A 26,395-nucleotide genomic window follows, 5' to 3' on the forward strand; every position below is an offset into this window, starting at 1 on the left:
ACCAGCGGAGAAACAGAAGATTCAGGGCTGGGCGGAACCAGCGGAGAAACAGAAGATTCAGAGCTGGGCGGAACCAGCGGAGACACAGGAAACTCAGGGCTGGGCGGAACCAGCGGAGAAACAGAAAACTCAGGGCTGGGCGGAACCAGCGGAGAAACAGAAAACTCAGGGCTGGGCGGAACCAGCGGAGAAACAGGAAACTCAGGGCTGGGCGGAACCAGCGGAGAAACAGAAAACTCAGGGCTGGGCGGAACCAGCGGAGAAACAGAAAATTCATGGCTGGATGGAACCAGCGGAAATGGAGCAGAGGAAATGACTGGAGGAGGTAGGAGTGGGAGACTGAGAGGGTATACAGGGGAATCAGGGCTGGACGGAACCAGCGGGGAAACAGGAAAATTAGGGATTACCTCCATAGACCAGTCCATCAGATCCAGAGCTTGCTCCATATGACCTTCAGAGACTGTATACAGCTCACCCTCAGTCGCAGGAGTGTGGGCAGGGCTTTCCTCCATGCCCTCGATCTCCACGAGGACTCCCACGATGCACGGTGTTGCCGGCTCACACACCTGGTCAGTCGCGCTCTCGAGTTCCGGCTCCCTGTCAGTGGATGGCTCGGGCTCTGCGGCTGCGGTGGGCTCTGGCTCCGTGCGGCGTGATGGTGGCTGGCTGGTCTCTGGGTCGGGAGTGGGGCTGGCGAGGTCCTCTATGGGGCAGATGGTGAGAGATGACCCATTTCTCGCCAGAGTCCACTCCACAAATGCGGCGAAATCCTCTCGAGGACCATCTTCGGACGACAACGCTCTGCATTTGGAGTTCAGGCTGGTGTTGTAGAAGGTGCAGAGCGCGTTGTCCGGGTAGCTGGTGGCATTAGCTAATAGAACAAACTGTCTGGTATGGTCCTCGAGAGAACGTCCTTCCTGCTTCAGCAGAAGGATGAGGAATTCGGGACGATAGAGGGGATCCATAGAAACACTACAAAACAAAAAGACTGAGAAAAAACAAAAGCAAAACGGAGGGAAAGACGCAGTTTTCTACTTTCTCTTTTGAAGGTCGGGTCTTCTGTCACGGTTTTACGCTGCCTGAAGGACTACGGAGTCGAGGATAAACGGAATAAGGCTTTTAATATATCCAACACAGGGGATATCCAACATGGAGCACAGAGGTAGACACACGTAAGTAGCAAATGATCACAAGTGAGAAGACCCGACCAAACAGAACTGAAGGACAAGGCTTATGTACAACAGATAATTGGGGAAACACAGGTGGATGGAATCATTAAATTAACAGGGACATGGAACACATGAGGAAGATAATAGACACCTGGGAACTAATCAAACTAAACACGGAAGACAGAAACTGGGTCACGGGCAAAACAAGCTAAATGAGTCCAGGTGTGTGACAATTATCAGATAAAACAATTGATTTTGTCATGTATTAGTTGTAAAATATTCAATTATGTTGTGAAAATGATGATGGAACAAACTGATGTATGTGCACAATTGATAAATGGGTATTTATGAAGATCAATTGCAGCCCATGTCTCACAAGGTTAATATTTCACGAATATATAAAAAAACTATGTAATAACATTTTTTTTGAGAAATAAGTAATTTGTGTATTTACTTTAATTGATAAGGGAAAAATACATTGTGTAAGTTCAACCTTCATTTCGTGAACAGTAGGTATTGCATTTATTCACCGGATCCAAACATACCTAAGTTTCAAATGCACTCAGTTAACTTTTATAGTATATTATTAATAGTGGTGTAAATGTTATATGCATTTTAAGTGATATTATAAATTAAACATATATAGAAGGTCATATTTGATTTTGTCAGGTTCTCTGCACTGGCGTTTAGCACAACTGGAAGTATCTATGCACATACTTGTTAGAGATATGCAACTAGCCCATTAGGTGAATGTGAAAATAAATGTAAAATATATATATTTTTTAAGCCAAGTAGTCAGTAGGTTTTATGACTAGGAGGACTTAATGAAAGGTCCATTTTACCTGTAAATTCCTTTCGAATTGACTCTTTTTCATGAAGATTTTATGAATGAAGCCCTTATGTTTTTCTATTTTGATTTCCAGGTCTTGTCAATGTTATGCTGTTTGTGAAGTGAGCTCAGCTCCGTTTCCAGTAGGGTTCCTGAATGACTGAATTCAGGTGTTGCAGAGTCTGGGTCATAGCACTAGTTTATAATAAACTTAGATTACAGTCTTTTAGTATTTATATCGCTGAACACATGCAGACACACCTTCGGCAGAGATCTATAATAATCAGCCTGTGGGCGGCACACTAATGATGACTGACAGGCTCGAAGACACACATAGAATAATGTAGAAAAATTGCCTTAATGTTGTCTCTGAATGTAGAGAAGTTTAAGTGCGGAAACAAAAATAAACTAAATAAAGGCCTCTCAGGTGAGCACATTTAAACTAAAGGATTAACACTTTCATTAATTTAAAACACTTATCCACATAGGAAAAACAGACGAGAGCTAGGTTCAGACGAGATAGCTTCATCGGACTGATATCATCTTTCTCCGGAGCGATATGAGGAAAGTTTAAAATAAGCAAATGGCTCACAATTAGAGCGTACTGCAGTTCCACTTTTCACCAGAGATTTACATTGTAAAATATGAGGGGCGCTGTTGAGTTCAGGAGGGCACCGGTGCAACTGTCCCACTTTCTTTCCCTCTCACAACTTTTTATGTGCCTGTCGAAACTTGCGATGAATTTTAATATACCCTGCACATTTTATGGCTTAAAATTGTCAAGAAAATCTAAAAAAAATATTTGATTCAGAATGCTGAAAACATTTACAGCTTTTTATTTATTCATATTTTATTTTATTTATATAAAGGGTCTATGTTTTGGGTGAATATTGCAGACAAGCCATGCCTGTATGTTTCATTTTTTTCATTTGCTATTAGATTATTCAATTATGGGATGTTCAGAGATGTTTTCTAAAGTCCATGACTCTCTGAGCTCACCCTCAATTACACATGATCACTTCCCTAAGTCAAGTAAAGTCATGTCAGTTTGGAATCCTAGTTGATTTTCATATTTACCTACATTTCTTTCATTAACATGTTAGTTCTGGTCCTGGAATCTGTTCAAGTGAGGTTTAAAAATGCAGATGCTGTTGTGTGAGTGTTTGTGACATCATGTGCATTAGACTCTTTCTGCAACTACAGAGTTATACCAGCAGGTGGCATTGAGTGACAAAAAAAAAAAAAAAAACATTCTTCAAGCAAAATGTTCTGTTGTACTGTGTGAAATATATCATCTATTTAAACTGCAGAGAAACTGGGGATTCCTGTGTGTCAAGTCTTTCAACAAAAATAGCTTCTGAAGACGTGTCTGAGTATCCTGCAGCCTGGGCCTTGTTCTTTTCTGTTAGAGTTGTGATACAAGCTTGTTTGTGATTTGGTTCTGTTTGAAAACCCTGACAAAATATGATTTTATTAAAAGAATTATTTTTCTAAATTATATACAGTGTAGATATATATTGCCCCCCATCTAAAAAAAATCTGGGACCATTTATACTACTCAAGATTTGTTTGTAGAGGTCAGATAATGTGTGACAGATGAATTGCTGACCTCTCGGTCCAGGCCAGCGGCAACAGTGATGATGCTTCCTGTCCTGTTGTTAATGGTGAACATGTTTGGACTGGGAATGTTGGGATTCTGAGACACAATCTTATAGCGTAGCTGGCCGTTTAGAGTTCCAGGGTCATCCTTGTCCACCGCAGTCACTGTCATTACTGAAGTTCCTATTTAAATAAAAGACAAAATATAATAAGACAAAAATATACACAGAGCAAAAGCAGTTTTATTGATCTGATATGGTTTAACCTGGTTTAGAGCCTTCAGGAACACTTCCATTCCAGATCTGCTGGATGAACTCTGGTCGGTTGTCATTCATATCAATAACGTTGATCATGACGTCAATGGGGTTTTCTACCTGATTTCCGTTCATATCCACAGCGTGTGCCCTCAACTGATGCCATAACACACAGAGTACTGGATAAATACATCAGTAAATACACGGCATGCACAACACAGTGTAGCAAGAAGAGTAGATTACTTTTTCTTTGCTAACTGACTTTATGACCACACATTTATTTAAATACATAATATCAAGGTATTTTACAATAAAATGTCTAGAGAAAGCTAATACTGTTTAAAGTACAGTATCCTATTAGTTTAGAAGGCATTAATTCATTTTCATCAGGTCAAGTCGCTCGAGATTAATTAGGAGACACAACTTCCCTGAGAGTTTTATCTGTTATCTCATTCAAACTATTCCAGTCAGCTGTGTTCAGTTCAACTGGTTCTGAACACAAGAATAAAAGGAATTTTGAAATGTACACTACCATTCAAAGGATTTTCAAACGCAATATTTAAAATGTTTTTGAAAGAACTCTCTTGTGAACACCAAGGCTGCATTTTTTTAAATAGAAATGCAGCAAAAACAATGAAATTGTGAAATCTCATTACATTATAAAACAGCTGTTTTCTATGTAATTATCTGTTAAAGTGTAATGTATTTCTGTGATGCTCCGCTGTATTTTCAGCATCATTCCTCCAGTCTTCAGTGTCACATGATCTTCAGAAATCAGAATAATATGATGATTTGCTGCTCAAGAAACATTTCTGGTTATTCTTTTCTGATTTGCTTTTTTATTGTGACATTTTTTTCTCAGGATTTGTTGATGACTGCATTTCAGCCAAGTTAAAAACACTTCTGATCAGTGTCTGCATGACATGGACTTATTTCAGCTAAATCATTTAGGGCTTAAGTTTTTAAAATATATAGTTTTGCACGGTAGAAATAAAACACCCTTTTGTATAGTTCTAATAATCAAACATTCCATTCAATCACTGTTTCCCCTCAGCCCAGGACTCTGATTTATTACTCAGCGTATAGAGAGAGATCAATACTCTAACTTTGGCTCTGCTGTGAAATGCTGAGGGAAATGCATCAGCTGAACCCACTGCTGAATACAGTCAAACGTGGATAGTTATTGCCGTTTCAAAACACATTCTTAAAAACAAAAGAAGAGCTGGAGTTTAGAGTGGAGCAGATGAGCAGAGATAAACTCACATTAAAGCTGGGCAGGTGTTCACGGTCCAGGGGCTTGAGGACCGTCAGGAGGCCTGAGATGGGGTCAATGGAGAAGACTCCGGTGGGCGGCTGGTCAGCACCGGGACCCGTCACGCTGTAACGCAAACTCACCTTCTCATCGTTATCTGAGCGAATCTACACCCCAGCAGAGAGCACAACCCAAACATGTCAGTGCCTGAACCTTGAGCACTGTACTGCAATAAACATATTTCCTGACACAGAACATTTTATATAAAGCTGAGAAGGACATGATTTACTCCAATGAATTTCAGAAATCAGAATGGGGTCAGATCTAAATGAGAGTTTTCAGTGGATCGTGACGGATTGTTTCTCTCCTGAAACACCAAAAGCGAACATGCACACACACACACACACACACACACACACACACTATAGACAGAACAACAAAAAATGAGAACCAGAGAAAATGACAGAAATGAGACGATTCTGATTCCACATTAACACATGCTTTACCATAAAAAACACAGCAGATTCATTCTTTTGCATATATATATATATATGTGTGTGTGTGCATGTCCATACGTATGTGATTTTTGAGGTCATATGATATCTCTATAATTTTAAGTGTTGATCTTACCCTGACCAGCTCCATTGGGAAAGGCCCTCTTGAGTTTTCTGGCACATTAATAGGAGGAATAACCCAACCTCTCTTTGTGCGTTTTAGAGAAATGTCATTCTCATGGGAAGGGAACACTATCTCTGGTAGATTTCCTCTGAGCACATCTCGATCCTGCGGATACACAGATTGCAAGTGAAGAAATTGGTTAAATCTGTGTGAACACAGTGAACTCATGCATTTCACAGCCAATCACAGGCATCGATCAGTTATAATAACAGTTATGACCAGGGTGTGATTTGTGAAAAAAAACAGAGGGGGGGGGATGTTTTGAAACATTTTAATTCATAAAAATAAATGATGAGAACATTAACTCGATGACGTCATGTGCTAATTAGCATATTTATGACGTAAGTGCTGTATTGTATTGCCTCCCTATGCTCACATACTGCAATTTAATTTAGCCATTTAATTTAATTCTCAATAAAACTGTTTGTATTACTATATTTTAATGTTTCTGTTGTCAGAAAACGGAATGAATATTATAATGACTGAAACGCGGTCCATTAAGACTACATAACCAGCTCTCAAACATTAATCTGCACTAATGAAATCAAATACACATACGATAAAGTCAGTGGTTGTGCTGTGACTGATGTCGGCTATACTTGCTTGTAAAATAGAATTAGAAGCAACAGAATATATTTATTTTTTAACTGAGAGTGCTGCTGCTCTCTGCGCTCGCTGAACACAGCAGATCAATCAATCAATCACCTTTATTTATATAGCGCTTTAAACAAAATACATTGCGTCAAAGCACTGAACAACATTCATTAGGAAAACAGTGTGTCAATAATGCAAAATGATAGTTAAAGGCAGTTCATCATTGAATTCAGTGATGTCATCTCTGTTCAGTTAAATAGTGTCTGTGAATTTATTTGCAATCAAGTCAATGATATCGCTGTAGATGAAGTGACCCCAACTAAGCAAGCCAGAGGCGACAGTGGCAAGGAACCAAAACTCCATCGGTGACAGAATGGAGAAAAAAACCTTGGGAGAAACCAGGCTCAGTTGGGGTCAGTTCTCCTCTGACCAGACGAAACCAGTAGTTCAATTCCAGACTGCAGCAAAGTCAGATTGTGCAGAAGAGTCATCTGTTTCCTGTGGTCTTGTCCTGGTGCTCCTCTGAGACAAGGTCTTTACAGGGGATCTGTATCTGGGGCTCTAGTTGTCCTGGTCTCCGCTGTCTTTCAGGGATGTAGGTCCTTTCTAGGTGCTGATCCACCATCTGGTCTGGATACGTACTGGATCCGGGTGACTGCAGTGACCCTCTGATCTGGATACAGACTGGATCTGGTGGCTACGGTGACCTCGGAATAAGAGAGAAACCGACTAATATTAGCGTAGATGCCATTCTTCTAATGATGTAGAAAGTACGGTGTTATGTGAAGTGTTTCCGGTTCCGGTTTACCTAATTAATCCAGCCTAAAAATCCTTTAACGGATTTGGATATTAAAAGCATATTATTATGTTATGTGTATGCCAGGTTAAAGAGATGGGTCTTTAATCTAGATTTAAACTGCAAGAGTGTATCTGCCTCCCGAACAATGTTAGGTAGGTTATTCCAGAGTTTAGGCGCCAAATAGGAAAAGGATCTGCCGATATTCTATATTTGATATTCTAGGTAGTATCAAATTGCCTGAGTTTTGAGAACGTAGCGGACATAGAGGAGTATAATGTAAAAGGAGCTCATTCAAATACTGAGGTGCTAAACCATTCAGGGCTTTATAAGTAATAAGCAATATTTTAAAATCTATTCGATGTTTGATAGGGAGCCAGTGCAGTTTGGACAGGACCGGGCTAATATGGTCATACTTCCTGGTTCTAGTAAGAACTCTTGCTGCTGCATTTTGGACTAGCTGTAGTTTGTTTACCAAGCGTGCAGAACAACCACCCAATAAAGCATTACAATAGTCTAACCTTGAAGTCATAAATGCATGGACTAACATTTCTGCATTTGACATTGAGAGCATAGGCCGTAATTTAGATATATTTTTGAGATGGAAAAATGCAGTTTTACAAATGCTAGAAACGTGGCTTTCTAAGGAAAGATTGCGATCAAGTAGCACACCTAGGTTCCTAACTGATGACGAAGAATTGACAGAGCAACCATCAAGTCTTAGACAGTGTTCTAGGTTATTACAAGCCGAGTTTTTAGGCCCTATGATTAACACCTCTGTTTTTTCTGAATTTAGCAGTAAGAAATTACTCGTCATCCAATTTTTTATATCGACTATGCATTCCATTAGTTTTTCAAATTGGTGTGTTTCACCGGGCCGCGAAGAAATATAGAGCTGAGTATCATCAGCATAACAGTGAAAACTAACACCATGTTTCCTGATGATATCGCCCAAGGGTAACATATAAAGCGTGAAGAGTAGCAGCCCTAGTACTGAGCCTTGAGGTACTCCATACTGCACTTGTGATCGATATGATACATCTTCATTCACTGCTATGAACTGATGGCGGTCACATAAGTACGATTTAAACCATGCTAATGCACTTCCACTGATGCCAACAAAGTGTTCAAGTCTATGCAAAAGAATGTTGTGGTCAATTGTGTCAAACGCAGCACTAAGATCCAATAAAACTAATAGAGAGATACACGCACGATCAGATGATAAGAGCAGATCATTTGTAACTCTAAGGAGAGCAGTCTCAGTACTATGATACGATCTAAATCTTGACTTGGAAATCCTCACATGTATCATTTTTCTCTAAGAAGGGATATAATTGTGAGGATACCACCTTTTCTAGTATCTTGGACAGAAAAGGGAGATTCGAGATTGGTCTATAATTAACTAGTTCTTTGGGGTCAAGTTGTGTTTTTTTATGAGAGGCTTAATAACAGCCAGTTTGTAGGTTTTGGGGACATATCCTAATGACAATGATGAATTTATAATAGTCAGAAGAGGACCTATGACTTCTGGAAGCACCTCTTTTAGGAACTTAGATGGTATAGGGTCTAACATACATGTTGTTGGTTTAGATGATTTAACAAGTTTATACAATTCTTCCTCTCCTATAGTAGAGAATGAGTGGAACTGTTCCTCAGGGGGTCTATAGTGCACTGTCTGATGTGATACTGTAGCTGACGGCTGAATGGTTGCATTTTTATCTCTAATAGTATCGTATTTAGAAGTAAAGTAGTTCATAAAGTCATTACTGATGTGGTGTTGGGAAATGTCAACACTTGCTTTTTATTTTTTGTCAATTTAGCCACTGTATTGAATAAATACCTGGGGTTATGTTTGTTTTCTTCTAAAAGAGAAGAAAAGTAATCAGATCTAGCAGTTTTTAATGCTTTTCTGTAGGATATGTTACTTTGCCGCCAAGCAATACGAAATACCTCTAGTTTTGTTTTCCTCCAGCTGCGCTCCATTTTTCGGGCTGCTCTCTTTAGGGTGCGAGTATGCTCATTATACCATGGTGTACCAACTGTTTTCCTTAACCTTCCTTAAGCGTAAAGGAGCAACTGTATTTAAAGTGCTAGAAAAGAGAGAGTACATAGTTTCTGTTACATCATCAAGTTGTTCTGAGGTTTTGGATATGCTAAGGAATTCGGATACATCAGGAAGATAACTTACAAAGCAGTTTTTTGTGGTAGAAGTGAATGTTCTTCCATACTTGTAACAAGAAGTAGAATTTACAATTTTGGCTATATGAAGTGTGCACAGAACTAAATAATGATCTGAGATATCATCACTTGGCTGCACAATATCAACACTGTCAACATCAATTCCATGTGACAGTATTAAATCTAGAGTATGATTTCGACAATGAGTAGGTCCTGAAACGTGTTGTCTAACACCAATAGAGTTCAGAATGTCTATAAATGCTGATCCTAATGCATCTTTTTCATTATCGACATGGATATTAAAATCACCAACTATTAAAACTTTATCTGCAGCCAGAACTAACTCAGATGTAAAATCACCAAACTCTTTCATAAAGTCTGTATGGTGGCCTGGTGGCTTGTATACAGTAGCCAGTACAAACATAACAGGGGATTTATCATTAACATTTGTTTCTCTGGATAATGTTATATGTAGCACCATTACTTCAAATGAGTTATACTTGAAGCCTGCCCTCTGAGAAATCCTGAAAACGTTGTTGTAAATTGAAGCAACTCCTCCCCCTTTGCCTTTTAGACGTGGCTCGTGTTTATAACAGTAATCTTGGGGGGGTGGACTCATTTAAAATAATGTAATCATCAGGTTTTAGCCAGGTTTCTGTCAAACAGAGCACATCCATATTACGATCAGTTATCATATTATTTACAAAAAGTGTTTTCGTAGAAATGGATCTGATATTCAACAAGCCAAGCTTTATCATTTGTTCATCAATATTGCATTTGTTTTTTATTTGTTGAACCTCAATTAAATTGTTAACCTTAACTTGGTTTGGACGTTTTTTGTATTTTCTAGTTCGGGGAACAGACACAATCTCTATAGTGTGATATCTAGGTGAAAGAGTCTCTATGTGCTGAGAATTAACTGACCTCTGTGACGGGAGGCAGCTAGCAGACGGTCGGTTTAGCCAGTCTGTCTGCTTCCTGACCTGGGCCCCAGTTAGTCAAGTACAAACTCTAAGACTATGTGCCATATTTATAGAGAAGTGTGGTACCACCCCCGGGGTGAAGACCATCTCTTTTCAACAGTTCAGGTCTGCCCCAAAAGTTCGTCCAATTGTCTATGAAACCTATGTTATTCTGCAGGCACCACTTAGACATCCAGCAATTGAATGATGACAATCTGCTATGCATATCATCACCACGGTAAGCAGGGAGGGGACCAAAGCATATTTCAGAGTCTGACATCGTGCATGCAAGTTTACACACCTCTTTAATGTTATTTTTAGTGATCTCAGACTGGCGAAATCAAGCATCATTAGCGCCAGCATGAATAACAATCTTACTGTATTTACATTTAGCATTAGCTAGCACTTTTAAATTTGCCAAGATGTCGGGCGCTCTGGCTCCCGGTAAACATTGGACTATGGTGGGTGGTGTCTCTATATTCACGTTCCGTACAATAGAATCCTCAATAACTAACCTACTTTCATTAGGTTTCTCATTGGGTGCATCACTGAGTGGGGAGAACCTGTTTAATGTTTGTTCAGAACAGAAGAGCAGTGTTTTGACCCATGACTATGCTTCCTCACTGTCACCCAGTTGCCCTGCACTCTGTATTTAACCCATCAAAAGTGCACACACACATCGTGAATACACACCCAGAAAACTGGGCAGCCATTTCATGCTGTGGTGCCCGAGGCACAGTTGGAGGTTCAGTGCCTTGCTCAAGGGCACCTCAGCTGTAGTATTGCCGGCCTGAGACTCGAACCCACAACATTAGGGTTAAGAGTCATACTCTCTAATCACTAGGCAACGACTTCCCCATCATATCAGAAATATGGTGGGAATTATGTTATATTTTATCATTTTAAACAACAGAGAGTGATAATAAGATAAATATTATACAGAAAAACGAAGCTACACTGAGCAATTACAAACCAGCAGCAAGGCAAGCAGGAAGCAGGAATAACACATATGTCTAAACACAACTACCGTTGACCAGTGTGCCATACAAATTAACTGTGAAGAGTTGATCTTCACCATTTGGAACGGCATTTTTTTTTGTGTGTGTTTGGACTTAGCACTTGTGTAAATATTATATACTCTCACCGCTGGATATTTTTACAACACTGTAAATAAGTCACCTTTCATTTACTTCTACGGGTCAACCATAATTTACTTTTTTCCCCTGGACCTAAAACGTCCCGCAGTAGATCTGCAAGGGTCTACAGCATCACAGTAAGCAACCACAAACAGAATTAAAAACAAAGACAAGAATAACAAATAAAACTGTAAAAAACAGGGCTGAGCAATGCATGTCATGAATAATAAGCCAGACCAAATAAAAATGTTTCAACCTGGATTTAAAAATGGATAGTTTAGGAGCAGTTATGTTTTCTTTAGGAAGACTATTCCAAAGTATCGGAGCAACTACGGCAAATGTTGACCTGAGAGCTCTTGCAGTTTGTTGGACTATCAACAAAGCTAAACCATTTAAAGGCTTAAAAACCAATAAGAGTACTTTAAAATTAACCCTGTTATGACTGAAGGAGCTTTCGATATCCCATCAGGACTCTGGCACCCACATTTTGAACCACCTGAAGGCGGTTTAAGGAGGATAGACTGATCCCCAAATAAAGAGAGTTACAATAATCAAGCCTAGGGTGATAAAAGCATGGATTACTCTTTAAAAATTAGTAAAAGAAAGAAAGGACTTCATTTTTACCAGGTATCACAACTGATAGGAACTAGATTTCACAAATTGATTGACTTGTCTATCATGCTTTAAGGCACTGTCCAACACCACACCCATATTTTTTACGTACGGCTTTACATAAGTGTGACGAAATGATGAGATGGATTCAATAGCAACTAAAAGTGAGTTTATTAGTAAATGTGGAACAGGGATGGTGATGAGGATACGAAAACAATGTCCAAGGAAGCAAACACTCAATGACACAGGGACGCTGTAGTACAGCCCAGTGCGGACATGACAATCATGTGAGGTGAATGAAGACGAACAAAGATCCGTAAATTGACGGCGTTGATAATCCAAGAGATGTTGACGACATGAAGGCAGACGTGCAGGACAAACGAACAGGCAGCAAAGAAACTGGACAGGCGGGAACAGGCAAGAACATCCAAACAACGATCTGACAATAGACAAGGTGAAAACAGAGAGACTAAATAGTCAGCAGAGATCCTCTGCAGCTGGCATGCTGATTAGTCATGATTGAGGTGCTGATCAGCCCAGTGATCAGCGGCTCCACCCACTCCAACACAAACACAGACAAGAGAGAGATGGCGAATTCATGAACCATGAAAATAAGGTTTGTTTTACCCTCATTCAGACAAAATTTAGAGACATCCATGCTTTAACATCCACAAGGCAGTCGCCCACCGATTATATCCATTCAATTCATTCTTATATTTCAAAGGAATATATATTAGAGTGTCATCTGCGTAACAATGATAGTTATACCATACTCCTCAAAGATAGAACCGAGGGGAAACATATACAAGGAAAATAACACGGGTGCTAGAGTTGAGCCTTGAGGGACCCCACGGGTCAAAGGTAAGATAAGACTGGAACCAATTTAACCCTCTGAGGTCTAAAGGTATTTTTGGGGACTAGAGAAGTTTTGTTATGCCCTCACATTTGTGCTTTTTTCAGTTGCTTATAAACATCTAAATGGCAAGTCTAATCTTACTGTATTCAGCACAAACTGGACTATAATAATATGTGAGCAGCATGTATGTACATGATTGTGTTTTGGAGAAAACAATGTTTATGTGTGGTTAGTGAAAAAACTAAAAATTGTAAATCACTTGAATAAGGACATAAAATGTATACATAACATTGGTTCTCGGGACTTTTAAGATCTGGATCTTGTAGCCTAGAATTTTTCTTTCTAAATTATGTGAAAATAATCTTGTTTACTCCCTCACAGAAACATCTCTAGGTTGCGTATGTAACCCTAGTTCCTCGAGGGAACAAGACGCTGCGTCGAAAACGCTTTGGGGAACGCATTTAGCGTGAGCGACTCTGAATATCATATCTAATCTGTCTTATAGGAGAGCGTGACATCACGGGCGGGGTGATGTAAGTGACCAGGAAGCTATAAAGGCACGAGCCGCACAGCTGGCTTCAGCTTTGAGTACCAGCAAGTGCCAGCAGGGGTGCTGGGGGTATGACCTCGAGACGCAGCTTCTCGTACCCTCGAGGAAATAGGGTTACATACGTAACCTAGAGACGTTCCTCTTCAGGAACTGGAGCTGTGCGGAAAACGCTTTGGGGAACGAGTACTAATGCTCCCAAAAACTGATGAACTGAGTGATGAACGTGGACCTTCGCAACTAACCTCAGATTGTAGCGGTTGATTAATGCCATCGCAAAAAAACTCTATCAAAAGACAGTCTGGAAGGTCCGAATAGTGTGCTATAGCTAAAAAGTCACAAAAATATATCTCCAGCGATTGTGGGCCTTGTCTAAAGGCTAACAAAATTATTTAGTGTGGCCTCGTGTGGCCAAGTATTCTATAATGGGGCTGATGAGTCGTGAGACATGCAGATCCATGTGCAAGATTTTATTACGCTGAGATGGGGTTATAACAGGCATGGGTCAAACACTGGCAAACAGATTACTAAGTTCTGCATTCGACACTATTGACCACAACATTCTTTTGCATAGACTAGAAAACTGCATTGTGCATTGGCATGGTCTAAAATATACTTATATGACTGCAATCAGTTCGTAGCAGTGAATGAAGAGGTATCATATCAATCTCAAGTGCAGTATGGAGTACCTCAAGGCTCAGTATTAGGGCCATTACTCTTCATGCTTTACATATTTCTTTTGGGAGATATCATCAGGAAACATTGTGTTAGCTTTCACTGTTTTGCTGATGGTACTAAGCTCAATATTTCTTCGCACCCCAGTGAAACATAAAAATTCGAAAAACCAACGGAATGCATAGTCGATATGAAAAACTGGATGATGAGTATTTTCTTACTTCTAAATTCTGAAAAAACAGAGGTTTTTTTTTAGGACCTAAAAACTCTGCATGTAATAACCTAGAATGCTGTCTAAGATTTGATGGCTGCTCTGTCAATTTTAAGTCATAAGTTAGAAACCTAGATGTGCTATTTGATAGCAATCTTTCCTTAGAATCCCATGTTTCTAGCTTCAAAAATATATATAAATTATGGCCTATGCCCTCCTATGCTTGTGATGCTTTATTGGGTGGTTGTTCTGCACACTTAATAAACAAACTCCAGTTAGTCCAAAATGCAGCAGCTAGAGTTCTTACTAGAAACAAGAAGTATGACCATATTAGCTTGGTCCTCTCAACACTGCACTGAGTCCATATCAAACATTGTATAGATTTCAAAATCTTGCCTATTTTACTTGTAAAGCCCTGAATGGTTTAGCACCTCAGTATTTGAATGAACTCTTGTTACATTATGGTCCTCCACGTCCATTGTGTTCTCAAAACTCAGGCAATTTGATAATACCTAGAATATTAAAATCAACTGTGGGCGGTAGATCCTTTTCATATTTAGTGCCTAAACTCTGGAATAACCTACCTAACATTGTTCAGGAGGCAGACACACTCTTGCAGTTTAAATCTAGATTAAAGGTTTACACATAACAAACTAATATGCTTCTAATATCCAAATCAGTTAAGGGTTTTTAGGCTGCATTAATTAGGTAAACCGGAACCGGGAACACTCCCATAACACCCGATGTACTTGCTACATCATTAGAAGAATGACATGGTAAGGGTCGCGATAATATATAGTGATATTCTTAATGTTACTCAGAATACAGGATACAGGTTTAACTAAATTCAAAATTCTTCTGCTTAAAAGGGGGGGGGGGGGGGGTTAGTACAATGGTTCGTGTAATCAGAGTTGTTCACAGTGTTAAAGAGATGGATTCTCATGCTAAACATGGCCAAAGTAAAAATATATATATCATTTAGAAGAATGACTGAGAATTTCTGTGCCGAAAATCTTACTTCCCGGGTTGGTAAAATGTAGGCTGGGTTTTTTTTGATCGTGTATTTAATGAAGTAGAAGAGAACAGAAGTCCTTATATGAGCATTTCTGCCCGCATGCACACATCAACGGGCTTCAAAATTGTCTGCAGTGCTGCATAGGATTTGTTCGAGAATGCCTCCAAATAAGTGCATTTTTGGATGTGAGGGAAAGTTCACCATGTTCAGCTTCCCCAAGAACACAGCGTTACATGAACAGTGGATGCAGTTTGTTTTTCTGGGGCAGCAAAGGAGTGTAACAGTTAAATACTCTCTCTCTCTTTCTTTTCAAGTAAGGATTCTAAGATTATTTGTACCAAGAATACTAATATAAAATGTAATAAATTATAATTAAGTGCAGTTTAATGATTTTAATTAAGATTTCCTTAATTTTTAAATGATAATGTTTCATTCTGTTTTGACTTGCCATTTCAAAGATTACATTTCAACAATACTAAACTGTACATTAAAATGTATGTGATCATTTAACCATCATCATGCAAAATTGTATTTATCTTGTTTATCATTGGTCACATAATATGCTGCCAGATCTTAGGCTGATTTGGGCCACATATCACTGGACTTATCTGGGCCTCACTCCTCCCACCAACAATCGGCCCTCATGTTTTTTGCCAGTGTACATGAACTAAATGAAATGACAAGCAACATGGGCACTATCTTCTCTAATACATTAGAAGCTGTTGCCCCCATCAAATTAAAAAAGGTTACAGAAAAACATACTGTGCCATGGTACAACAGTAATACTCACTCTCTTGAGAGCAAATGGAGAAAAACTAACTTGAACGTTTTTTAGAATTGCATGGAAAAACAGTATGTCCAGCTATATACAGGCTCTAAAAACTGCCAGGGCCGAGCATATCCACAAACTTGTAGAAAATAAACAAAACAATCCAAGGTTTTTATTTAGCACAGTGGCTAGATTAACCAATAACCAGACGCCAACCGATCAAAATATTCTCTCACAGTTAAATAGTAATGACTTTATGATACTATAGGACAGAATAGCTTAATAAACTCATCACTGCATCTAAACCAACAACATGTTTATTAGATCTCGTACCCATTAAATTACTGAAAAAGTTGTTACCTGTAGCAAAATAACTGCTTCTCAATATTATTAACTCGTCATTATCTTTAGGTCACGTCACAAAACCATTCAAGCTTTATTAAGCCTCTTAAGAAACCACAACTAGATCATAGTGAAATGGCAAATTACAGACCGATTTCTAATCTTCCATTTATGCCTACAATTTGAGAAAAAGTTGTCTGCTCAATTGTTCTCTTTCCTGCAAAAAAAAAAAAAAAAAAAAGATCTCTATGAAGAATTTCAGTCAGGTTTCAGGTTCCATAGCACAGAAACTGAACTTGTTAAAATGAAGTTTTTATTAACACGATTCGGGAGGAGCGCGTCAGATACTTAGCCTAATCGACACAGGTGGACCATAATCAAGTAATCAATCCCATAGTATAAGAATCGCTGATTTACCTCTATCCATTGACGGTTTATCAGCATGCTGGTTCGCTTCGTCTGTCACCTTATCACAGACCCAATTTTCGTACAAACGAAGAGAGCTACACCAGGGATTTATAAGACCTGCTGCTTTTGCCGGACCCGCGATCATTCCTACCCAGCCAAACATGGTCGTTGAGTACCATTAAGCGCCAAGCCACAAGTCGTGGCCAATAGACCGTGCAAGCTCCTCGCTCGCCTCGCTTGACACAACGATAGTGCCGCCCGAGACCGAGCTCTCCTCGAGCGCTGGATTGCAGCAGCAGGAACCTAACCAGCCTGGGCCACACCCCAGTTGTCACTGCAGCAAGCCTCTCTCATTTCCTGCAACGGCTCAGCCCTTCACCTCAGTGTTCCGGCCGAGTGGCAGTTTGAGGCCACTTCCTCTAGTGGCGCAGACCGTGTGACGTAAACCAATACATTTTCTGCCGAAGACGCTAATCTTCATTAGCTTAATTGTGCTGAATTTAATGGTGAGTGAGGCCCGGATCAGTCCAGTGATATGTGGCCCAAATCAGGCTAAGATCTGGCAGCATATTATGTGACCCATTATAAACAAGATAAATACAATATTGCATGATAATGGTCCAAGACATTACATTCGCCTTACCGTGCACATTTAAACCTCACTGAAATGATACAGACATGATATTAAAAAAAGCCTGATTGCACCATAAGTCGCTGGATAAAAGCGTCTGCTAAATGCTTACATTTTAATTTTAATTTCCATGCAAGTTGTCTGGCAGGACCCAATTATTTAGGGACCTATTTCACCATTCACTGGCGTGATCACTCAAAATTTATCTAAAACGCATCTGCCCTCGTGTTTTGACGCAGGATAGCAAGTGTGAGTAAAATTACTGTCGCCTTTTTAGGACGGTAATACGAAAAACAGGCAAGTAAATAATATCTTTAGAAACCACTTGAAAGCGAATAGCACATTACTGCTATTAACCCATTTGCTTGCAAGCATCGCCAACGGCCCCAGTTTATTATCATTTTACTTTCACAGCAGGTTAAACATCACTCTCTTACTTGATCTGGATAAACCATACATCAACTGAAAGTCTAAAGACTCTGGATTCGATATTTGACCAATATTTCGACAAAACATAATTTCAGTGACAGTTATTTAGTAATTTATGTCAGGAAAACGATTCCTATTCCTGAATGGTTAACGTCAAAGTGTCAGCTCGTGGACAAATGTTGATCATGTATCTAGTCAGAAAGAATCATGAGCAGAAACATTTTTATTTTGGGTATGTAATTTCTATCTCCATGCCAAAAATGGGGGGGTGACCGGTAAGGGGTTAACATTACTGCTATAATCATGTCTTTCGGTACAACATCTTACAAGACTAAACATGCTTCATCGTTTCCAAAAGCCTCTGTTTCCACAGTACATACTACGACGTGAAAGCAGCGTTCCAAACGTATCCGCTCTAAAGACCGTCTAAAGAGGCTGGAGGCCAAATGAGAGGAAAGATGCTTCCAACAGGAACATAATAATGTGGACAAGGCTTGAGGAATTGTCAAATCAGGCAACCAATTGCTAAGCTTGTAACACAGTAGGCTACCCATTCATTTTTAGCTTGCCCCATCAAATATTACTAAACCTTTTTACTCTTCCCACAGCCAACATCTACAGCATACGAAGCAAGCTCCGCAGGTGGCCCAAATTTCTCCTCCTCTTCTCATGCTCCCCTTTACTTCTCTGTTTTCCGCATCTCCCCACTGCTGCTTGTCTGCTCCCGCAGGAGCCTTTTCCGTATCTCTTCACTGCCGCAGCAGTTTCTGCTCCCGCAGGAGCCTTTTCTCTACCTCCTCACTGCCGCAGCAGTGTCTGCTCCCTCAGGAGCCTTTCCCGTATCTCCCCACTGCCTCAGCAGTGTCTGCTCAGACGCAAAAAAATAAATAAAAAAGACATCACCTCCGCTTAAAAGGTATGCCATGCATCCTGTGTTGCGGTGACAGTATCATGTATCAATGATAGCCAAGACGATATTAGGCTCATTCTCCAATCAATGTTTTTTATTATAATTATTAGGCGGCCCACCATAATTCGGCTATCAAACCACTCCGTTATCCCATCTCAGCACTGCACTTCACGCTCGCCCGTGCTCTCAAAGGATGATGTGAGCCCGTAGGTGGCGAAGAAGTCTCCATCCACAAATAGACATACATTGTTTGCAGATATAAGGTATTCCATCGTACTTTAACAGGTAATCCGATATGTGCCTTATTTTAAATTAGCTCTTACTAACGGAGTTTAATGCCACAGTTACTTTAGAACTGGGGCTGGGATAAACGATTATTTTTTAAACGATTAATCTAGCGATTATTTTTTCGATGCATCGATTAATCTAACGATAATTTTTTCCAGACCGATTCGATTTCGATTATCTCTCCATTAATTGACTACTAACAATTTATACATGTTGATTTACATATCTGAATGAAAAAAAACATGAATTCCTTAACATTGCTATATATGTGTATTGCTCTTAAAATAAAAATAAAAAGACTGACTAAGAATGCATTACTTTGCACTTGTATAGAGATAGTATTCAATAAAACCTTGAAGCCTTGAAAACACATAGCTTACTGAAACAAGTTTACTGAACACATAGGGCCTAGTTTACTGAGAAAAAGTTCTTCTTTCAGATGAAAATAACAACAACTTGATGTCTAGCATTCAATAAAAAATATATCTCCAAATGCTCCACGTGAAACTTTTGCGTTCCGCCCCTTTTCTATCGTGTCTAATGATTTTGGTTAATATGCATGAGGGAGAGAGAGAGAGAGAGAGAGAGAGAGAGAGCGAGCAAGACAGCACTCGTGTAGTTTGAAGACTGTGAGTGATCGAGCGCACAGCCGGGGCTCTCTCTCGTACACGCTTTGTCATTCTACATCACTCACCGATCAAATAAGGCTTTTACAGCCACCAAAAAAAAAAGATCAATGCAGAAAAACCCCTGGATTGGTTATATAACGTTGGACAGAATGATGATCCAGCCATCGCGTATATTCAGCGCACATAAGGTAAACGTTTTGCAAACGTTTTTTGGAGAAATAAAAACAGGTCGATGAATCGATGCGCATATTTTGCGTCAGCGCACATAAGGTAAACGTTTTGCAAACGTTTTTTGGTGAAATAAAAACAGGTTGATGAATCGATGCGCATATTTTGCATCAACGTATTTTTTGCGTCGACGTCATCGATGACCTCGACGCGTTGTCCCAACCCTATTTAGAACGCATCTCATTCTTGTTTCTGGGGCGGTACGTTGGTCCCACCATGAGGCATGTGGTCCGGAGCGAGTATGACCAAGGCATCATTTCAACCGAACTCACTCCAAATATATGAACTTACTGGTTTTTGAATACCTTATATTTAAGGCATTCGTTTACGTCCATATTAGGGTTAAATCATCGGACTTTAAATGGAATTTACTATTGTTTAAAAAATAAATAAATGAAAAAAATTCACAGGACAAGCGAGATGACAGTAGTGCCAACCACATGAACTAGCTGTTGTAAATTTTTTGTATTTTATATTTAATGCCAGTTTATCAGTACGTCCGAAAGTATATTTTTAGATTATTGGTGATTCCATAGGCTCTTTTCGTGTACCTGCATGGTTAAATGGCAAATAGTAAGCTCAGACAAGAATAAAGAATCATTCTCTTACTTCACCCATGCACAATTAAATCATCGATTTGACAATGACCACATCACTGATTCATGGCACTGATTCCAGGTCTAGAAAATATGATCATATTACCCCAATTTTACAGTCTCTGCACTGCCTACCTATTAAGTTCCATCAGTTAATCGACATCCCGTAGTAACTAGGATTTACAAAAGCATTAGTCTGGATCAAGAACACATGAAAAGAAATGATGCTAACCCCTCAGAGGACCTCAGATGATGCCAACACTGAAACAACATACAGAACTACCAAATTGTGCTTTACATTTGATTGCATCATATAATAATTCTTTCTTTTTTTTATTGACCACTTTTACACAATTGACCATTGACCAAAGTGCTGTTACAATAATTAAACTCCTAATAAAACAGTCTCAAAACATAAAACACTACACACAATTTCAATATTCGGATAAATGTCTATACCCCATTAAATGCTAATGCATTTTCAATAGTATCGATTGCGGTGCTAAGATCTAATAAAACAAGATCTGCTGAGGGCCCTGAGTCAACTGCAGTCAATAAATCGCCTAAAGCCCTGTTCAAAGAACATGAAATGCCTGTTTCACTAACCTAGCTGGAATAATATCAAGTACACAGTTCGTTTCAGCTGGCTGATTACATTAGCTAACGATTGCAGAGAAATAAGTTCAAAATGGTCAAAACCAACAGATGGTAGGCGAACAACTGAAGGGTCAAATAAACCAGGTTTGATCAAATATAAGATATCGGAAACAATCCAAAAATGCCCCACAAGTAATAATTGGAGGGTCAGAACAGAAATCAGATTTTGGATTAAGTGCAGAATTTATTACATTAAATATTACATAATACTTTAAACATTTCAAAAGATATCTGTAACCAGTTTTTATTCAATTTTCATTCAAATTTTTGACAAGCTTTCCTCGTCCCACGAGTCACGTCATTTAGCCAGAGCTCAGGTCTGGATATAACTTTTTTTAACATGCAAGGGAGCAACTGAGTCCAGAAGAGGCAATCAGAATCCAAATCAGTACCTTGCTTTGCACTTCAGCCATGGGTATTGAGGGTGAAAGAGGGCGCTGTTCATGATATTACAGTTTTTTTCAGTCGCTAACAAGCATTTGTCCGAGCAGTTGTCACATTTTCAAAACTCTAAACACAATTAGCACAGCATCTGTCTATTGTGACCATACCATTGACACATTTCAAGTTGTTTTCACACAATATGGAGTCATTGAACACATTTCCACAATGCTTACATTTCTGCTCCAAGTATAACATACAAGCTATACCTCCCAACAAAATTATGGATTGTTTTTGTAGTATTTACAAATGTTAACAAACAACATCCCACAATAGCAAAAACAATGTTCCAAACCTTAGATACAGTGTAAAAACCTCTGCTTCTGCAGTGATATCAGTTCAAAAACAATATATCTTAGCTGATTTATGTTGTGTAAATTGGGCCAACCACAACTGATTCCAATCTGGCTTAGACTCAATGGCAGGGGTTATTTTTTTCTGTTACTTTGACACTTATACATTAAAAGGAGGACTTTGAAGAGTGATATTTTTGGAAACAGAAACAGAAAAAGACAAACACTGTAATGTATGGACGAGGAACAGTAAGAGCAAGGTGCCCAGTGGCAGGAGCAGGAGCAGTGAGAGGAGCAGGAGCAGTGAGAGGAGCAGGAGCAGTGAGAGGAGCAGGAGCAGTGAGAGATGCAGTGAGAGAAGCAGGAGCAGTGAGAGGAGCAGGAGCAGTGAGAGATGCAGTGAGAGGAGCAGGAGCAGTGAGAGGAGCAGGAGCAGTGAGAGGTGCAGGAGCAGTGAGAGGTGCAGTGAGAGGAGCAGGAGCAGTGAGAGGAGCAGGAGCAGTGAGAGGTACAGGAGCAGTGAGAGGAGCAGGAGCGGTGAGAGGAGCAGGAGCAGTGAGAGATGCAGTGAGAGGAGCAGGAGCAGTGAGAGGAGCAGGAGCAGTGAGAGAAGCAGTAGCAGTGAGGGGAGCAGGAGCAGTGAGAGATGCAGTGAGAGGAGCAGGAGCAGTGAGAGAAGCAGTAGCAGTGAGGGGAGCAGGAGCAGTGAGAGATGCAGTGAGAGGAGCAGGAGCAGTGAGAGATGCAGTGAGAGGAGCAGTGAGAGGAGCAGGAGCAGTGAGAGATGCAGTGAGAGGAGCAGGAGCAGTGAGAGGAGCAGTGAGAGGAGCAGGAGCAGTGAGAGGAGCAGGAGCAGTGAGAGAAGCAGTAGCAGTGAGGGGAGTAGGAGCAGTGAGAGATGTAACTGTAAGCAATACTGTCAAACCTTTTCTGTTCTATCATACCATGTTTCTACTGTACCTCCTGCAGTAAACAGTCAAGGAAAAAAAATAGCTTTTTACTGGAATGCTTTTGAATGTGAGCATTACTGTACATTTGGACATACAGTTCCTAACCAAGAAATTTAGTGTAAAACAATGAATTGCATGTTTTGCATGCAAATGCCTGTAAAACTGAGACTGAAAAGTCTATTTTTGTAATGTCAACAATAGCCAGTATTTTGAAACCTGGTGTACTTTGACTGTATGTACTTTGTGAGGTGAAAACAAGTGTTATTCTTTGACAGAATAATTTAATTTTGAGTCAGATTTCCAGTGTTTTGGGAAAGTTGGTGTGTGCAGAGAAAGTTCTATTTTGAAATGAAGATTTAGTATATTTGTAACAAAATGTGTTTTTGAGAAGAAAATTATCCATTTGGCCAATTGTGTTTTGTAAGTGTGAGTCTGTGTTAAGAGTTTAGAAAAAGTATCTGAAGTATGGTTAAGCACTTGTTAGCGATTGAAAAAAACTGTAAAAACAACATCATCAACACATAGACCAAAAGACAATACCAAGTATAAAATATGACCAAAAACATGGGTGGGTTTATGCACATGCTGTAAAAGATTAAAATAATCAATTACATTCAAAAAATCTCCTACCAATGGATTTGTAGGACAGCACACATTTATCTTAAAATCACCCACTAACAGCAATTTATCATTCTTCAACATAATTTTACTTGAAAAATCTGCAAAATCCCCAATAAAATCCTCATTATATCTAGGCGGCCGATGAATGTTTTATTGACAATGAACACACATTCATCACCACCAGAGTTAATTCAACAGATACCTCCTCTGAATTTTGTTCTCTGCGGATTCTGCATGTTCACTGTCTGTTTACAAAACAAATAGCATGGTGAAATGGCTCTGTCGCATTGCTGGTAAAATCCACTGATAAGATAATTCATAAGGGTGCCCCTGTGAAAGACCATTTCTTTTCCCACTTTAATAATGGATTAGTAGAATGAGAGTAGACCGCCATAAAGCAGGTAAGACTTGCATTAGGGTTAGGCGATAAAAAGTGAAAATATTGTAGAAACTTAATTTTCTGTAAAGTTGCATTGCAAAGATTTGTATCGTAAAAAGCGCTATACACATTTTTTTTTTTAATTGAATTGAATGATCACTGTTCCAGCTATGACAAGTGATGCACATGTCGTACCGTTGTTGAATGGTCTCTGACAGGAAGCAGCCTGATCAGTGTCTGCCACTGCTGCTGGGTGTCTTCATCCTGGGCTCTGATGAGCAGAAGTGATGTCCAGGAGCGGGACTCGTGCAGTGGCTGCAGGGCGAACACAACCCCATCCACTGATATCCCAAAGTCTCCAGGCTGACTGCATTCAAACCTCACATGAGCTCCTCTGCCACAGTCCACATACTTCACTGCAAGACAAATTAAAACCACATCATACATATAATCTATCCAAGATACAGCCCAGAGGTATCTACATATAATATGCTGGACATGTGATTTTAAACTTATTTCCCCCTATAATACAATAGCTAAAAGTTCTGCACATTTCTGAAATGCAAAAATGCTCCTATAGTTTTACTATGAACAGGGGCACAACCGCACATTTGCTGAGGGATATGCAAGACCAGTGTGGGCACCCCTGTAGAAAAAAATCTTTAAGTCAGTTTGTCGTATTCTTTAACTTTCCACCTGGAAACAAAGATACTGTGGCACCAAACCCACTCACGAAAGAAGAAAAGCCATCGTGTTTACATCTGTGATGACCAGTGCTTATCAGGATGAACTAAACACTGGAATCACAAAAGTATGTGTAATATTTAAAGTCTGTGGCATAGAATCTTTAAAATATGTCACAGTTTTACACATAGGTCTGTTATTGCTGCAGCCTGAACTACTGGTTTTCGTCTGGTCAGAGGAGAACTGACCCCCAACTGAGCCTGGTTTCTCCCAAGGTTTTTTTCTCCATTCTGTCACCGATGGAGTTTCGGTTCCTTGCCGCTGTCGCCTCTGGCTTGCTTAGATGGGGTCACTTCATCTACAGTGATATCGTTGACTTGATTGCAAATAAATGCACAGACACTATTTAAACTGAACAGAGATGACATCACTGAATTCAATGATGAACTGCTTTTAACTATCATTTTGCATTATTGACACACTGTTTTCCTAATGAATGTTGTTCACATTTACATTTACATTTAATCATTTAGCAGACGCTTTTATCCAAAGCGACTTACAAATGAGAACAATAGAAGCAGTCAGGTCAACAGGAGAACAACAACAGTATACAAGTGCCATGACAAGTCTCAGTTAGTCTAGTATAGAACGCATAGCCAGGATTTTTTTTTTTTTTTTTTTTTTTTTTTTTTAATTAAATGAACAAAGACAAGAAAATGAAAAGTACTGGTGTTAGTAGGTTAAGTGCAGGCGAAAAAGATGAGTCTTCAGACGTTTCTTGAAAATTAGTAAAGACTCAGCTGTACGAATTGGGATTGGGAGGTCATTCCACCAGCTGGGCACAGTCCAGGAAAAGGTCCGTGAGAGTGATTTTGAATTTCTTTGGGATGGCACCACAAGGCGTTGTTCACTTGCAGAGCGCAAACTTCTGGAGGGCACATAGGATTTAACCAGTGAGTTTAGGTAAGTTGGTGCCGTGCCAGTGGTCGTCTTGTAGGCAAGCATCAGTACCTTGAATTTGATGCGAGCGGCTACTGGTAGCCAGTGTAACCTGATGAGGAGAGGAGTAACATGAGCTTTTCTTGGCTCATTGAAGACAACCCTCGCTGCTGCATTCTGGATCATTTGCAGAGGCTTGACAGTACATGTAGGAAGGCCCGCCAGGAGAGCATTACAATAGTCCAGTCTGGAGAGAACAAGAGCTTGGACAAGAAGTTGGGTTGCTTGCTCTGACAGGAAGGGTCTAATCTTCCTAATGTTGTATAAGGCAAACCTGCAGGACCGGGTCGTTGTAGCAATGTGGTCAGTGAAGCTTAATTGATGATCCATCACAACACCTAGGTTTCTGGCTGTCCTCGAAGGAGTTATGGTTGACGAGCCCAGCTGTATAAAGAAGTTGTGATGAATCAATGGGTTAGCTGGAATCACCAGGAGTTCAGTCTTTGTAAGGTTAAGCTGAAGGTGATGGTCATTCATCCAGCTATAAATGTCACTCAGACAGGCTGAAATGCGAGCAGCTACCGTCGGGTCATCTGGCTGGAATGAGAAGTAGAGTTGGGTGTCATCAGCATAGCAGTGATAAGAAAAGCCATGCTTCTGAATGACAGATCCTAAAGATGTCATGTAGATGGAGAAGAGAAGTGGTCCAAGTACTGAGCCTTGAGGAACCCCAGTAGCAAGGTGGTGTGACTTTGAAACATCACCCCTCCAAGACACACTGAAGGATCTGTCAGAGAGGTAGGATTTAACCCACAGGAGAGCAGTTCCAGAGATGCCC

The 26,395-nt window shown here is 39.9% G+C and overlaps 1 protein-coding gene across 1 annotated transcript in view; it reads right to left on the reverse strand.

The window, feature by feature from the left end:
- Positions 1–26,395, reverse strand: part of zmp:0000000625 (cadherin-2) — a 124,962-nt gene that overhangs the window by 65,248 nt on the left and 33,319 nt on the right. Inside the window, exons 3-7 of the mRNA XM_052547486.1 lie at positions 24,130–24,350; positions 5,734–5,886; positions 5,115–5,270; positions 3,863–4,007; positions 3,608–3,780 (exon numbers count right to left, since the gene is read on the reverse strand). Of these exons, the coding sequence (XP_052403446.1) occupies positions 3,608–3,780; positions 3,863–4,007; positions 5,115–5,270; positions 5,734–5,886; positions 24,130–24,350 (848 nt within the window). The remainder of the gene's footprint in view (positions 1–3,607; positions 3,781–3,862; positions 4,008–5,114; positions 5,271–5,733; positions 5,887–24,129; positions 24,351–26,395) is intronic.

Source organism: Carassius gibelio, chromosome B2 (assembly GCF_023724105.1).
Source record: "Carassius gibelio isolate Cgi1373 ecotype wild population from Czech Republic chromosome B2, carGib1.2-hapl.c, whole genome shotgun sequence".
NCBI lineage: Eukaryota > Metazoa > Chordata > Actinopteri > Cypriniformes > Cyprinidae > Carassius > Carassius gibelio.